The sequence below is a fragment of the Theropithecus gelada genome, chromosome 16, assembly GCF_003255815.1.
Source record: "Theropithecus gelada isolate Dixy chromosome 16, Tgel_1.0, whole genome shotgun sequence".
Lineage (NCBI taxonomy): Eukaryota > Metazoa > Chordata > Mammalia > Primates > Cercopithecidae > Theropithecus > Theropithecus gelada.
This window is the reverse complement of record NC_037684.1, coordinates 31,256,724-31,269,683: the sequence shown is the minus strand read 5'-3', so window position 1 is coordinate 31,269,683 and position 12,960 is coordinate 31,256,724. Positions and strand designations below refer to the sequence as shown.

At 48.4% G+C, this 12,960-nt stretch overlaps 2 protein-coding genes across 2 annotated transcripts; one reads left to right on the top strand and one right to left on the bottom strand.

The window, feature by feature from the left end:
* The first annotated feature begins 1,224 nt into the window (after positions 1–1,224).
* LOC112609628 (diacylglycerol kinase alpha) lies at positions 1,225–6,013 on the top strand. Its single transcript, XM_025362584.1, has 8 exons — positions 1,225–1,350; positions 3,614–3,774; positions 4,029–4,093; positions 4,332–4,422; positions 4,724–4,922; positions 5,030–5,150; positions 5,340–5,400; positions 5,675–6,013. Exons 2-8 carry the CDS (start codon positions 3,676–3,678, stop codon positions 5,756–5,758), a joined length of 720 nt encoding a protein of 239 aa, XP_025218369.1. The 5' UTR covers positions 1,225–1,350; positions 3,614–3,675; the 3' UTR covers positions 5,759–6,013.
* An 81-nt stretch (positions 6,014–6,094) lies between these two features.
* Positions 6,095–10,611, bottom strand: LOC112610123 (melanocyte protein PMEL; the record flags this gene model as incomplete). The annotated part of the gene is made up of 9 exons (XM_025363466.1): positions 6,095–6,338; positions 7,272–7,359; positions 7,462–7,667; positions 7,777–7,861; positions 8,101–8,217; positions 8,947–9,057; positions 9,184–9,669; positions 9,921–10,082; positions 10,473–10,611. Coding segments are annotated over 9 exons (1,530 nt in total), but the record flags the coding sequence as incomplete, so codon positions are not given.
* Positions 10,612–12,960: the final 2,349 nt, after the last annotated feature.

Here is a 12,960-nt window from a genome sequence, read left to right as displayed (position 1 = left end):
GTTTCACCATCTTGGCCAGGCTGGTCTTGAAGTCCTGACCTCATGATCCACCCACCTTGGCCTCCCAAAGTGCTGGGATTACAGGCGTGAGCCACCGCGTCTGGCCTGAAAATAACTATTAATAGTAAAATGTTCATGCCGGACGTGGTGGCTCACGCCTGTAATCCCAGCACTTTGGGAGGCCAAGGTGGGTGGATCATGAGGTCAGGACTTCAAGACCAGCCTGGCCAAGATGGTGAAACATCATCTCTACTAAAAATACAAAAATTAACTGGGTGTGGTGGCAGGCACCTGTAATCCCAGCTACTCAGGAGGCTGAGGCAGGAGAAACACGGAGGTTGCAATGAGCTGAGATCATGCCGCTGCACTCCAGCCTTGGTGACAAACCTAGACTCCATCTTGGGAAAAAAAAAAACAACGGTATTTTCTTTTTAAAAAACTATTCAAATAGCTGAACATAGTGGCTCACACCTGTAATCCCAGCACTTTGGGAGGCCAAGGCTGGAGGATCACTTGAGCCCAGGAGTTTCAGACCATCCTGGGCTCCATAGTGAGACCTCATCTTTATGAAAAATAAAATAATTAGCCAGGCATGGTGGCACAAGCTTGTGGTTCCAGATACTCAGGAGGCTGAGGCAGGAGGATAGTTTGAGCCTGGCAGGTTGAGGCTGCAGTGAGCCAGTGCACTCCAGCTTGAGCAAGAGAGCAAGATCCCGTCTCAGAAAAAAAAAAAATTACACAAATAGGCTGGGCGAGGTGGCTCACGCCTGTAATCCCAGCACTTTGAGAGGCCGAGGTGGGCGGGTCACGAGGTCAGGAGATCAAGACCATGCTGGCTAACATGGTGAAACCCCGTCTCTACTAAAAATACAAAAAATTAGCCAGGTATGGTGGCACATGCCTGCAATCCCAGCTACTTGGGAGGCTGAGCAGGAGCATAGCTTGAATCAGAGAGGCGGAGGTTGCAGTGAGCCGAGATCATGCCACTGCACTCCAGCCTGGGCAACAGAGCTGGACTCTATCTCAAAAAAAAAAACTGACATAAATAATCAGTATGTTGTCACCATAAAGATTTAAAGACTCCCCACAAAATTCCATGTACCTCCTCAGAGATAAACACTGTTTCCTATTTACACTTATTTTTCTGTTTTTACATGCATGCACACACACACACACACACATGTATGCATAAACACACAACTTTTTTTTTTTTTTTTTTTTTTTGAGACGGAGTCTCACTCTGTCACCCAGGCTGCAGTACAGTGGCGCAATCTCAGCTCACTGCAATGTCTGCCTCCCAGGTTCAAGCGATTCTCCCTGCCTCAGCCTCCTGAGTAGCTGGGATTACAGGCGCCCAACACCATGCCCAGCTAATTTTTGTATTTTTAATAGAGACAGGGTTTCACCATGTTGGCCAGGCTGATCTCGAACTCCTGACCTTAGGTGATCTGCCCACCTCGGCCTCCCAAAGTGCTGGGATTACAGGCGTGAGCCATTGCACCCAGCAAATATTATGTTTTGATAAAATCCAATAACATTTTGATAAAAATTGCCAAAATGCTTTCCAAAAATGAGTTATCAAGTCATGCCGTAGCTAACAGCAAATGAGAATGCCAATTTATTCATAAACTCATTAGCACTTGGTTTTCTGAATCTCCTTATACTTTGCCAACCTGATAGGCAACAAAAGTTAGCTAATTGTTTTAATTATGCTTCTTGAAATTGTTAGTAATACTGAGCACCTTTCCTATGCATATTGGCCATTTGTATTTTTTCTTCTATTATAGACTTGTTTGTATTATTTGCCCATTTTTCCTTTTTTGTTTTTTGTTTCTTTCTTTGTTTTGAGATAGTCTTGCTCTGCTGCCCATGCTGGAGTACAGTGGTGAGATCACAGCTCACCACAACCTCAAACTCCTAGGCTTATGCAATCCTCCCACCTCAGAGTAGCCAGGACTGCAGTCACATGCCACCACACCTGGCTAATTTTTTTTTTTGAGAGAGTTTCACTCTTGTTGCCGAGGCTGGAGTGCAGTGGCGTGATCTCGGCTCACTGCAACCTCCGCCTCCTGGGTTCAAGCGATTCTCCTGCCTCAGCCTCCCAAGTAGCTGGGATTACAGGTGTCTGCCACCACGCCTTGCTAATTTTTTGTATTTTTAGTAGAGTTGGGGTTTCACCATGTTGACCAGGCTGGTCTGAAACTCCTGACCTCGTGATCTGCCTGCCTCGGCCTCCCAAAATGCCGGGATTACAGGCGTGAGTCATCACGCCCAGCCTACATCTAGCTAATTTTTTTTTTTTTTTTTTTTTTTTTTTTTGAGACAAAGTCTCGTTCTGTCACCCAGGCTGGAGTGCAGTGGCACGATCTCGGCTCACTGCAAGCTCTGCCTCCTGGGTTCACGCCGTTCTCCTGCCTCAACCTCCTGAGTAGCTGGGACTACAGGCACTTGCCATCACACCTGGCTAATTTTTTGTATTTTTAGTAGAGATAAAATTTCATCATATTAGCCAGGATGGTCTTGATCTCCTGACCTCGTGATCCGCCCGCCTCAGCCTCCCAAAATGCTGGGATTACAGGCGTGAGCCACCAACACCTGGCTAATTTTTATATTTTTTGTAGAGATGAGGTTTTCCCATGTTGTCCAGGATGGTCTCGAACTCCTGGCCTCAAGTGATCACCTGCCTCAGCCTCCCAAAGTGCTGGGGCTACAGGAGTGAGCCACTGCGCCTGGCCTTGTTTGTTTTCTGAGATGGGGTCTCACTATGTTGACCAGGCTGGTCTCGAACTCCTGGGTTCGAGCAATCCTCCTGCCATGTAGCTGGGATTATAGGCACTACCATGTCCATCTAGTTTTAAATTTTAACATAATTATATTTATCTATCTTTTTCTTTTGGGCTTCTAGTGTTGTATTCATTCAAAGATTATAAAAACATTTACTAATGTTTTCTTCTAGTACAAATTCTGGCCGGGCGCATGTGGCCTATAATCCCAGCACTTTGGGAGGTTTGGGGTATGGATGGTCATGTCGTGCAGGTAGCGAGCATAGAACCCAGTAGGTAGTTTTTCATTCTGCTCCTCCCTTTCCCCAGCACCATTTATTGAATAATCTATCTTTTCCCCATTTATTTGAAATGATATCACATACTAAATTTCCATATATACTTGAGTCTATTTGGGGGCTCTCTATTCTTTACTATTGAACCTTTTATTCCATTCACTCTGCCTGTATAACACCGTTTACACATGGTTGCTTTATACTGTGGTCTGTCTGAATGGGGAGTGAAAGCATCAGGGGTCAAGTGTGAGACAGGATTATCCCTATTTGTCACCCATCTTTTTCAGCATTCCCCTGGCTATTCTCTCCAACATTCCAGATGACTGTTGGTGCCATCTTTGCATATCCACACACATTGGAAACATTCACCCTCCACACAGTATAGAGGAAAGGTCCATAGGAGCTGTGACCATGCACTCTGCCCTGTCACTGGCTAGGGCTGGGAGGCTCAGCAGAAACAGGGCAGAAGGCCCCTGGGAATTTGTGGAGCTGGGAGCTGAGAAGAGGCCTCTCTGGGACCAGAGCTCAGTGCTAACCTATCTTCTCCACTCCTAGGATATGAAGGACAGAATCTGGCAAAGATCCTCAAGGATTTAGAGACGAGTAAAGTGGTACATATGGATCGATGGTCCGTGGAGGTGATACCTCAACAAACTGAAGAAAAGAGTGACCCCGTCCCCTTTCAAATCATCAATAACTACTTCTCCATTGGTGTGGTCAGTGGAATGGGGCTTGGGGAGAAGGAAGAAAGGGGGGGCCAAGCAGTCAGAGGCTGGAGGAGAGCAGAAAGGGAGGGGGGAGGTTAAGTGACCTGTGACACAGGGAAATCGGGAGTGCAGTACAGTGGTGTGAGTTGCAAGAGAAGATCCTGGGACACGCTATGGGGAGCAACATGGGGACTTGGGAGAGAGGGGAGACGGGGAGGGAGATAGTGAGCTCTGTACTGACCTTCATGTCCTGAACTCTCCAGGATGCCTCTATTGCTCATCGATTCCACATCATGCGAGAGAAATATCCTGAAAAGTTCAACAGCAGGTGAGGGAAAGGAGAGGGGGGTGTGGGCATACAGTGTCAGGAGCCAGGTTGTGACCAAGTTTGACTCAGATTGCTTAGAAGAGCAGTGGCACCTCTAGGAAATCCCCTAACCAAAGCTACCCTTGTTCCCCATGGGACTAAAGTTAGGAGGTTGATGCCCTTCCCTGTCACTTACCACCCCCACCAGCACTGTGTAACCTGTCCCTCCCTACTGGGCCTTGTGTTGGGGCTGACACAGAATGAAGAACAAGCTATGGTACTTCGAATTTGCCACATCTGAATCCATCTTCTCAACATGCAAAAAGCTGGAGGAGTCTTTGACAGTTGAGGTGTGTGTAATAAGATTCAACCCTACATCCTTTTCAGCTTCTTAATAGCCAAGTTTCTCCCTCCATGGCACCCTTAGGAACTTCCCATATTCTTGAACCTATACTTCTTTGACCTCCCAGCTCTCCTACTCCAATTCTCCAAGTCCTCAAGATACACTAGTCCCAATTTTCATCCCTTGCACATCTCCAAATCCTGCCTCCCCCAGTTTGTCATCTGGTGGAGGGAGTGATCACATCTATGATTATGCCATGAGGTGAGGATCTGTACCCTCCCTAACTGGAACTGTGCCCCTCCCCTCAGATATGTGGGAAACCGCTGGATCTGAGCAACCTGTCCCTAGAAGGCATTGCAGTGCTAAACATCCCTAGCATGCATGGTGGCTCCAACCTCTGGGGTGATACCAGGAAACCCCACGGGGATATCTATGGGATCAACCAGGCCTTAGGTGCTACAGCTAAAGTCATCACCGACCCTGATATCCTGAAAACCTGTGTACCAGGTGAGAGGAGCAGCCTTGGGAGCTGAGTGGGCAGGACCAAGGGAAAGTGTGACTCCCTATGGGGATACTCTATTTGTGTAAAACTTAACTCCCTACTTCCTCCCCAGACCTAAGTGACAAGAGACTGGAAGTAGTCGGGCTGGAGGGTGCAATTGAGATGGGCCAAATCTATACCAAGCTCAAGAATGCGGGACGTCGACTGGCCAAGTGCTCTGAGATCACCTTCCAGTAAGGAAGACTCCACCAGGGTCCCTGAGGGAAGGTGTGGGGCTGGGGCAGCAGAAGGGTCATGGGAATGGTGGGGAGGAGCTTTACTAGATCTCCCTGAGTGACAGAAGGTCTCAAAGTCAACCTGAGAAGCAGAGTTTTGGTATTCAATTAGTAAGGAAATCACCAATGTTCCTTGGTCTCCCATAGCACCACAAAAACCCTTCCCATGCAAATTGATGGAGAACCCTGGATGCAGACGCCCTGTACAGTGAGTATTGATGATCCCAGCCAAAAACTAAACCCTTGGGCTCCATGGATCCTAAATCCCCATTCCACAGCTTCTTTACACCCTTCTAATGCCTGAACTTCCCCTGCACATCATTCATTCTAAACCTTGATTTCTCAGCCCCTGGTTTCCCTATTGTGGCCTCTCTAAGAACCTAGAAACCCACCCCAAACCCCACAGATTTCCCTCCAAATCTCTGAAGCCACAGCCCCAAAGCATCAGGTCCTGCCTCTGAATGTGCTCCCTTCCCTTCCAGATCAAGATCACCCACAAGAACCAGATGCCCATGCTCATGGGCCCACCCCCCCGCTCCACCAATTTCTTTGGCTTCTTGAGCTAAAGGGGACACCCTTGGCCTCCAAGCCAGCCGTGAACCCACCTCCCTATTCCTGGACTCTACTCCCGAGGCTCTGTACATTGCTGCCACACGCTCCTGCCAGCTTGGAGGAGTGTTCCTTCACCCTTACAGTATTTATTATCCTGCACCACCTCACTGTTCCCCCTGCGCACACACATACACACACCCCAAAACACATACATTGAAAGTGCCTCATCTGAATAAAATGACTTGTGTTTCCCCTTTGGGATCTGCTAAGTAAGTGGTACACATCCTTCTTTTATACCTTCACTCCTTAAATGACATAGATTCTCCCAAGAAGCGACCAAAAAACCAGCATCAGGCTCTGAGTATTTATTTCGGTTAATAGTAGTCTCCCAGGGAAGACTGGGGGAAATATAGGTGTTTCTGTCAACCCAGGAAAATCACAGCATCATATGAGAGTACTCAGACCTCCTGCCCACTGAGGAGTGGGCTGTTCTCACCAATGGGGCAAGAGCGGAAGATGCGGGGTAGACGCAGCCAGTGACTGCTGCTATGTGGCAGCTGGGGAATGGAGAAGGCTTGCTTCATAAGTCTGCGCCTGATATTGGGAGAAGGGGTAAACTGGTTAGCAATGGACAAAAGTAGCTTGTCTGTGTGCTTCTCCAAAGAAGGGAACACACCTATATCCCAGTCTGCTTAGCCTTGATCCTACCTCCCTCCCCTTCTCCTCAACTCCAGGGTTTACCCTCTCTTATTTCTGTGGTAACCTCTGTCCATTCCTCCCTCACCCCATAAGCTTCCCTGCCTGAGGATCATGCCACCCCAGGCCTGGGGGATCTGCCCTTCTTGCAGGTAGAAAACTCAGTTTACCCCAGGCTGGGCATGGTGGCTCACTCCTGTAATCCCAGCACTTTGGGAGGCCGAGGCAGGCAAATCACGAGGTCAGGAATTTGAGACCAGCCTGGCCAACGTGGTGAAACCCTGTCTCTACTAAAAATACAAAAATTAGCCGGGTGTGGTGGCAGGTGCCTGAAATCCCAGCTACTCGGGAGGCTGAAGGAGGAGAATCGCTTGAAACTGGAAGGTGGAGGTTGCAGTGAGCCGAGATTATGCCACTATACTCCAGCCTGGGCAAAAAGAGTGAAACTCCATCTCAAAAAAAAAAGAAAAAGAAAAAGAAAACTCAGTTTACCCAAACTGCCCCCACTCTTCACATTATTAACAACAGTCACGAATATCAATTATTGCACTCTTGCTTCAGAGCCAGGTGCTTTACTCATTTTCTAATCTTTACAGCAGCTCCACAGGGCAAGTATTAGTTTACCTACTTTTCAGAGGCTTAGACAGGTTAAGCTACTTCCCCAGGTCCCACAAACAAGACTGCAGCCCAAGTCTGGCCAGCGTACAAGACTAGGCTCTTTCCTGGACACCATGCTTCCTTAAAGGGAGAGATGGTTTCTTCTCCCTTGAGGAAGAGTGAGTAGTGCTAACAAGGGATAAGGGGGTCTGAGCTGTGTGATGAGGCTCTTACCTATATATCAGAGATGCAAGGACCACAGCCATCAACACCAGCAAGATACCCACGAACAGGGGAGCCTGCCCAAGGCCTGCTTCTTGGCCTGTGAGAAGAATCCCAGGCACTGCTTCACTCAGTGTCTGCTCCTTGCCAGCTACCCTCTATCCACTCCCTTCGTCATCTTAGCTCTTGTCCAAGGACCTACCAGGCATGATAAGCTGGGTGCTGACCACTGCCAGGCTGTTGGCATCAGCCAGAGACACATTGAGGCAGTATGTCCCCAAGCCACCCTTCAGTATCTGGTACAGAACCAGCTGGCAGGCTGGGCTGGGTGGCACAGGCTGGCACAGATGCTGGGCAGGGGGCTGGCACCCTGGCGATGAGATCTCCATGCAGGCTTCTGTGGGCAGCCTGGAAGAGGTGTCACAATATATAAGGGGATCTGGGAAGGGACACTAAATGCCAGAGAGCAGAGAAACAGTCAACCCAAGAGTTATCAGCACACTAGTGGGACACTCACCCGCCTTGGCAGGACACAGTCAGCTCAAATGCATCTCCCTCACTGGATGGCACAACCTGCAGGATCTCAGCACTTTCAATACCCTCTGCAGAGTTGCAAGATTATCAAGTTAGGATTCCTCTACCTGGCCTCCCCAAAAGCCCATAGACAGGAAAGCCCCAGGGCTGCTCCACCAATCTCATCCCTGTGCTTTCAAATGAGGACTCTGGCATTTGGGTATTCTTCCTATGTAGGTGAGTAATTCCTCCCAAGGTGTGCTTCCACTGACCAGCCCTAGGCAGCACATAGCTGCCTCCATCAGCCCCCAAAGTAGGCAGGACTCACGGACGATGTCCAGGGTGACAGAAAAGGAACCATATCGATACAGAACACAGTCCAGGGGGACTTGTCTCTTCTCCAGCCTTAAGGTAGCCGTACCATCCAGCAGGGGGCCCAGGGAACCTGGCAGGAGAGGATTGAGGAGGCAAGATCAAGAGACAGATGACTCATCTGGAGGCAGAGGCCAAGCAGGCATTTTTTCAGGTTGAACCAGAGTTACTGGATTCTGGAGTCACTGGCTTGGAATCAGATAAGACCTGGGAAACTTTATTCTATAGATAAGGAAACTGAAGCCTAGAAGAAGAAAATGACTCCTCCAGAATCACAGTTAGGGGTGGCACTGGAGTTTTAAAAAATTCTCAAATGTTTATCACATCTCACACTATGCCAGGTCCTAGGCTAGACATTCAACATGTGTTAACTCATTCAAGCATCACTATTTCATTCCTCCCTTTTTGCTTTGGGATGGGAATACAGGGTTGGGAAATGGAAGGATCAGGATCTCGGAATCCGGGAAGGATTTCCGTGCAATTATGCTTGAACAGAAAATGAGCTATAAATATTATGTAAATGATCACAGTCTGTTCCCTGGTCTCGCCAACCATTCTCAGCAGTAGAGAAAGCAACAAGCTCTTCTCTCATGGCCTAGGGGAAGACTTTGGTTTCCTGAACTCCAGATCTATTCCATGTCATTAATAGAGACTGGAGGGCTTTATAGCCAGGCCAGTGAGAGCTCTGAGGGGACCATAGTGCTAAGCAAAGGATTAGGTAATGTCTGAGTCCTGGGTAAGACTTACAGAGTAGAGTAGGGTACCCCACCTTCATGAACCTCATTCACACTGGTCCTCTTACCTGTAATACTTTCCATAGACATGATTGAGCTGGTATCTGGACCCTCAGGCTCAGGGGTAGGTAGCTCTCCAGCTGTGGTCTCCACCCACTCTGTAGTTGTTACCTGTGCAGCTGTGGTTCCAGAAGGCACTACAATTGACACCTCTGCAGGTGTCATACCTATAGCCTCTGGAGTTGACATCTCTGCCAGTGTGGTACCCATGACCTCTGAAACTGGCACCTTCTCAGGTGTCGTACCTGTGCTCTCTGCAGTTGGCATCTGCACAGGTGTAGTGCTTATGACTTCAGTGGTTGGCACCTGCACAGATGTGGTTCCAGAGGGCTGTGTAGTTGGCACCTGACCAGGTGTAGTACCCACGACTTCTGTAGTAGGCACTCGGCCAGCTGTGGTGTCAGGGGCCTCTGCAGTTGGCCTGTGCCCATCTGTGGTGCCTGGAACTGGGGAGGAGCCACAGGAGGTAAGAGGAATGGCAGCTTGCAGGACCACCTGGGCAGTGACTGGGCCAGGCTCCAGATAAGTATGAGTGACCACAAGTGCCCGAGAGATCAGCGTTCCACTACTGTCTCCAAAGTCCCAGGTGTAGGAGAGGTCAGCTTCAGCCAGATAGCCACTGGGGTCATGGAGCTGGAGGGCAAAAGTCAGAGGCTGATTTCTCAGGAAGTGCTTGTTCCCTCCATCCAAGGCCCGCAGCTGGGACACGCTCACGGAGAAAGGCACCTGGTCTGGGATTGGAGCCAGAAAAGGTGAGAACTAGGCCTGAGCCACAACTTCTCCCTTCACAGCCACACTCTCCAACCCCAAGCTGACTGGCTGGCCCTTCACTGGCACTAAGCCTTACATTTCTCTGCCTAGGTCTTCCTGGCCCTTCTACTTTAAGTTTGCACAGCATTTCACCTTTCCCCTTTCCAGTCCCTCCAAGCCTCCCTGCCTTCTCTTGCCCTATGACTGGCCTTGCCCCTTCCTAAACCCTTACCAGTAATGGTGAAGGCCGAGCTGGAATGAGCAAGAGGCACATAGCTCCGGGATCCCCGGCGATGGTAGACAGTCACTTCCATGGTGTGTGTGCCCAGCATTGCTCTGCCTGTTCCAATGCTCAGCCCAGACACTGGGCCCCCTAGAACTTGCCAGTATTGGCCTGAAGTTTTTGGAATGAAAAGAAAGGAAGAAGAGATTACTGGTCAAAGGGGACTGAGGGACAGGCTTAGAAACAGGGCACTGGAGATGGGAGGTCAGGAGGTATGATTACTTCTGAGGGTGTTTGGAAGGCTGTGATATGGGGGGACAGGGAAGGGGTCCTAATGAAGCATTCCATGGGGTAGGACTATAATTGAGGAAAAGCTGCCAGAAAGAATTATGATAGAGTTCAAGGGGGCTAGGTGCTATGGAAGAGAAAAGATGTAAGAGGAAAATGAAGATTAGAGAAAATCACAGAAGTTAAGGTGGAAGGGGCGGGCAAAAGAAAGGTGATCAGGTACAAAGAAGTAAACACAAGTGTAGATGACAGGCTGAGGAGGGAGTCCCTCACCCCAGGTCTTCCAGACGTAAACAAAGCTTCTCTTCTGAGACCAAGGACCAGATGGGCAAGGTCCACCATCAGGGAAGATGCAGGCATCGTCAGTTTCCTGGGGATATACTGGCTGTCCTCCCCACACCTGGCTCCCTGAAAGGTAAATACAGAGTCACTCTCAAACCCTGGCATTCTTTTTTATATACCAAAACCCCTAAAATTGTTCCCAGGGTATCAGAGAGGGGCTCTGGGAATATTCCCTAGCTAGAAAGTACATTCTCCATGGTATAACCATTTCAGGTGGCAGTCGGGGGCTGAGGGTGTGGAAACTACATTTTTCTTTTGGAGACAGGGTCTTCCTCTGATGCCCAGGCTGGAGTGCAGTGGTGTGATCACAGCTCACTGCAGTGTCAACCTCCCAGAGTCAAGCAATCCTCCTGAGTAGCTGGGACTACAGGTATGCACCACCATACCCAGCTAATTTTATTTTGTTGTAGAGACATGGTCTTGCTATGTTGCCAGGGCTGGTCTTGAACTCCTGGGCTTAAGCAATCCTCCCGCCTCAGCCTCCCGAAGTGCTGGGTTTATAGGCATGCACCACTGTGCCTGGCCGGAAGCTATAATTTAATTGGCCAGGTGTGGTGTCTCATGGCTGTAAACCCAGCACTTTGGGAAGCTGAGATGGGAGGATTGCTTGAGGCAAGGAATTCAAGACCAGCCTGATCAACATAGCGAGACCCTGTCTCTACAAAATACATTTTTTAAAAAGTAGCCAGGTGTGGTGGTATGCACCTGTAGTTCCAGCTACGCCAGGGGCTGAGGAAGGAGGATCACTTGAGCCCAGGAGGTTGAGGCTGCAATTAGCTATGATTGCACCACTGTACTCCAGCCTGGGAGAGAGAGAAGGACCCTGACTCTAAAATAAATAAATAAAATAAGAAGAAAGAAAGAAAACAAAAAGAAGATATATGTGTTTGTGTATATATGTATATACATAGCCACATATCAAAATATTTAGAGTGATTTGCTCTAGCTAGTGGAATAAAAATAACAGCACTGGGGGCCAGGCGCAGTGGCTCATGCCTGTAATCCTAGCACTTTGGGAGGCTGAAGCGGTTAAATCACCTGAGGTCAGGAGTTCGAGACCAGCCTGGCCAACGTGGTAAAACCCTGTCTCTACTAAAAATACAAAAATTAGCCAGGCGTGCTGGTGGGAGCCTGTAATCCCAGCTACCCAGGAGGCTGAGGCAGGAGAATTGGTGGAACCTGGGAGGTGAAGGCTGCAGTGAGCCAAGATTGCACCACTGCACTCCAGCCTGAGCAACAGAGCGAGACTCTGTCTCAAAAATAAATACATAAATAAATAACAGCACTAGATAACATTTATTTAGCCTTTACTGTAGGCTGCAGCAGACACTACATTAAATACTTTACACATATTATCACATTCTAATCCTTACAACAATCCTTTTTTCTTCGGAAATGGAAACACAATGAGGTGGGCAGATCACTTGAGTTCAGGAGTTTGAGACCAGCCTGGGTAACATGGTGAAACCCCGTCTCTACTTAAAATATAAAAGAATTAGCCGGGCATGGTGGCATGCGCCTGTACCAGCTACTCAGGAGGCTACCCCCAGCTACTCAGGAGACTAAGGAGGGAGGATCACTTGAACCCAGTAGGCAGAGGTTGCAGTGAGCTGAGATCCTGCCACTGCACTCTAGCCTGAGCGACACAGCCAGACTCTGTCTCAAAGAACAAAAAAAAAAAAAAAGGAAACACAAAACAAGTAACTTGCCCAAGGTCACATATCAAGGACAAGTTTAAATATAGGTCTGTTCAACTTCTAGGTCCCCTGAATTCTGCTGTCCTCCACTTTAGGGACTGTAATTTTCTTTTCTTTTTGCTTTTTGAGACAGGGTCTCACTCTGTCACCCAGGCTGAAGTGCAGTGGCGTGATCATGCAGTTTCGACCTCCCAGGCTCATGATCCTCCCACCTGAGACTCCTGAGTAGCAGGGACTACAGCTGTAATTTTCTTTTCTTTTTGCTTTCTCTGTTTTTGTTTTTTTTTTTTTTGAGATGGAGTCTTGCTCTGTCGCCCAGGCTGGAGTGCAGCGGCGCAACCTCAGCTTACTGCAAGCTCCGCCTCCTGGGTTCACACCATTCTCCTGCCTCAGCCTCCCCAATAGCTGGGACTACAGGCGCCTGCTACCATGCCTGGCTAGTTTTTTTTGGATTTTTAGTAGAGATGGGGTTTCACCGTGTTAGCCAGGATGGTCTCGATCTCCTGACCTCGTGATCTGCCTGCCTTGGCCTCCCAAAGTGCTGGGATTACAGGTGTGAACCACCGCGCCCGGCCTTCTCTGTGTTTTTAAATTTTAACTACAATGAGTATGTATTACATTTATAACTTGTTTTTTTTTTTTTTTTTTTTTTTTTTTTTTTTTTTTTTTTTTTTTATTTTAAAATTATTAATAATTTAAAATATTTAATTGTCTAAGAAAAA

Excerpts from the sequence above, each read along its gene's own strand:
- LOC112609628 (XM_025362584.1), top strand. The coding sequence starts at position 3,676 with ATGGATCGATGGTCCGTGGAGGTGATACCTCAACAAACTGAAGAAAAG. Across the intron at positions 4,094-4,331 it reads CCTGAAAAGTTCAACAGCAG|AATGAAGAACAAGCTATGGT; the intron begins GTGAGGGAAAGG and ends GGGCTGACACAG. Across the intron at positions 5,151-5,339 it reads TGCTCTGAGATCACCTTCCA|CACCACAAAAACCCTTCCCA; the intron begins GTAAGGAAGACT and ends GGTCTCCCATAG.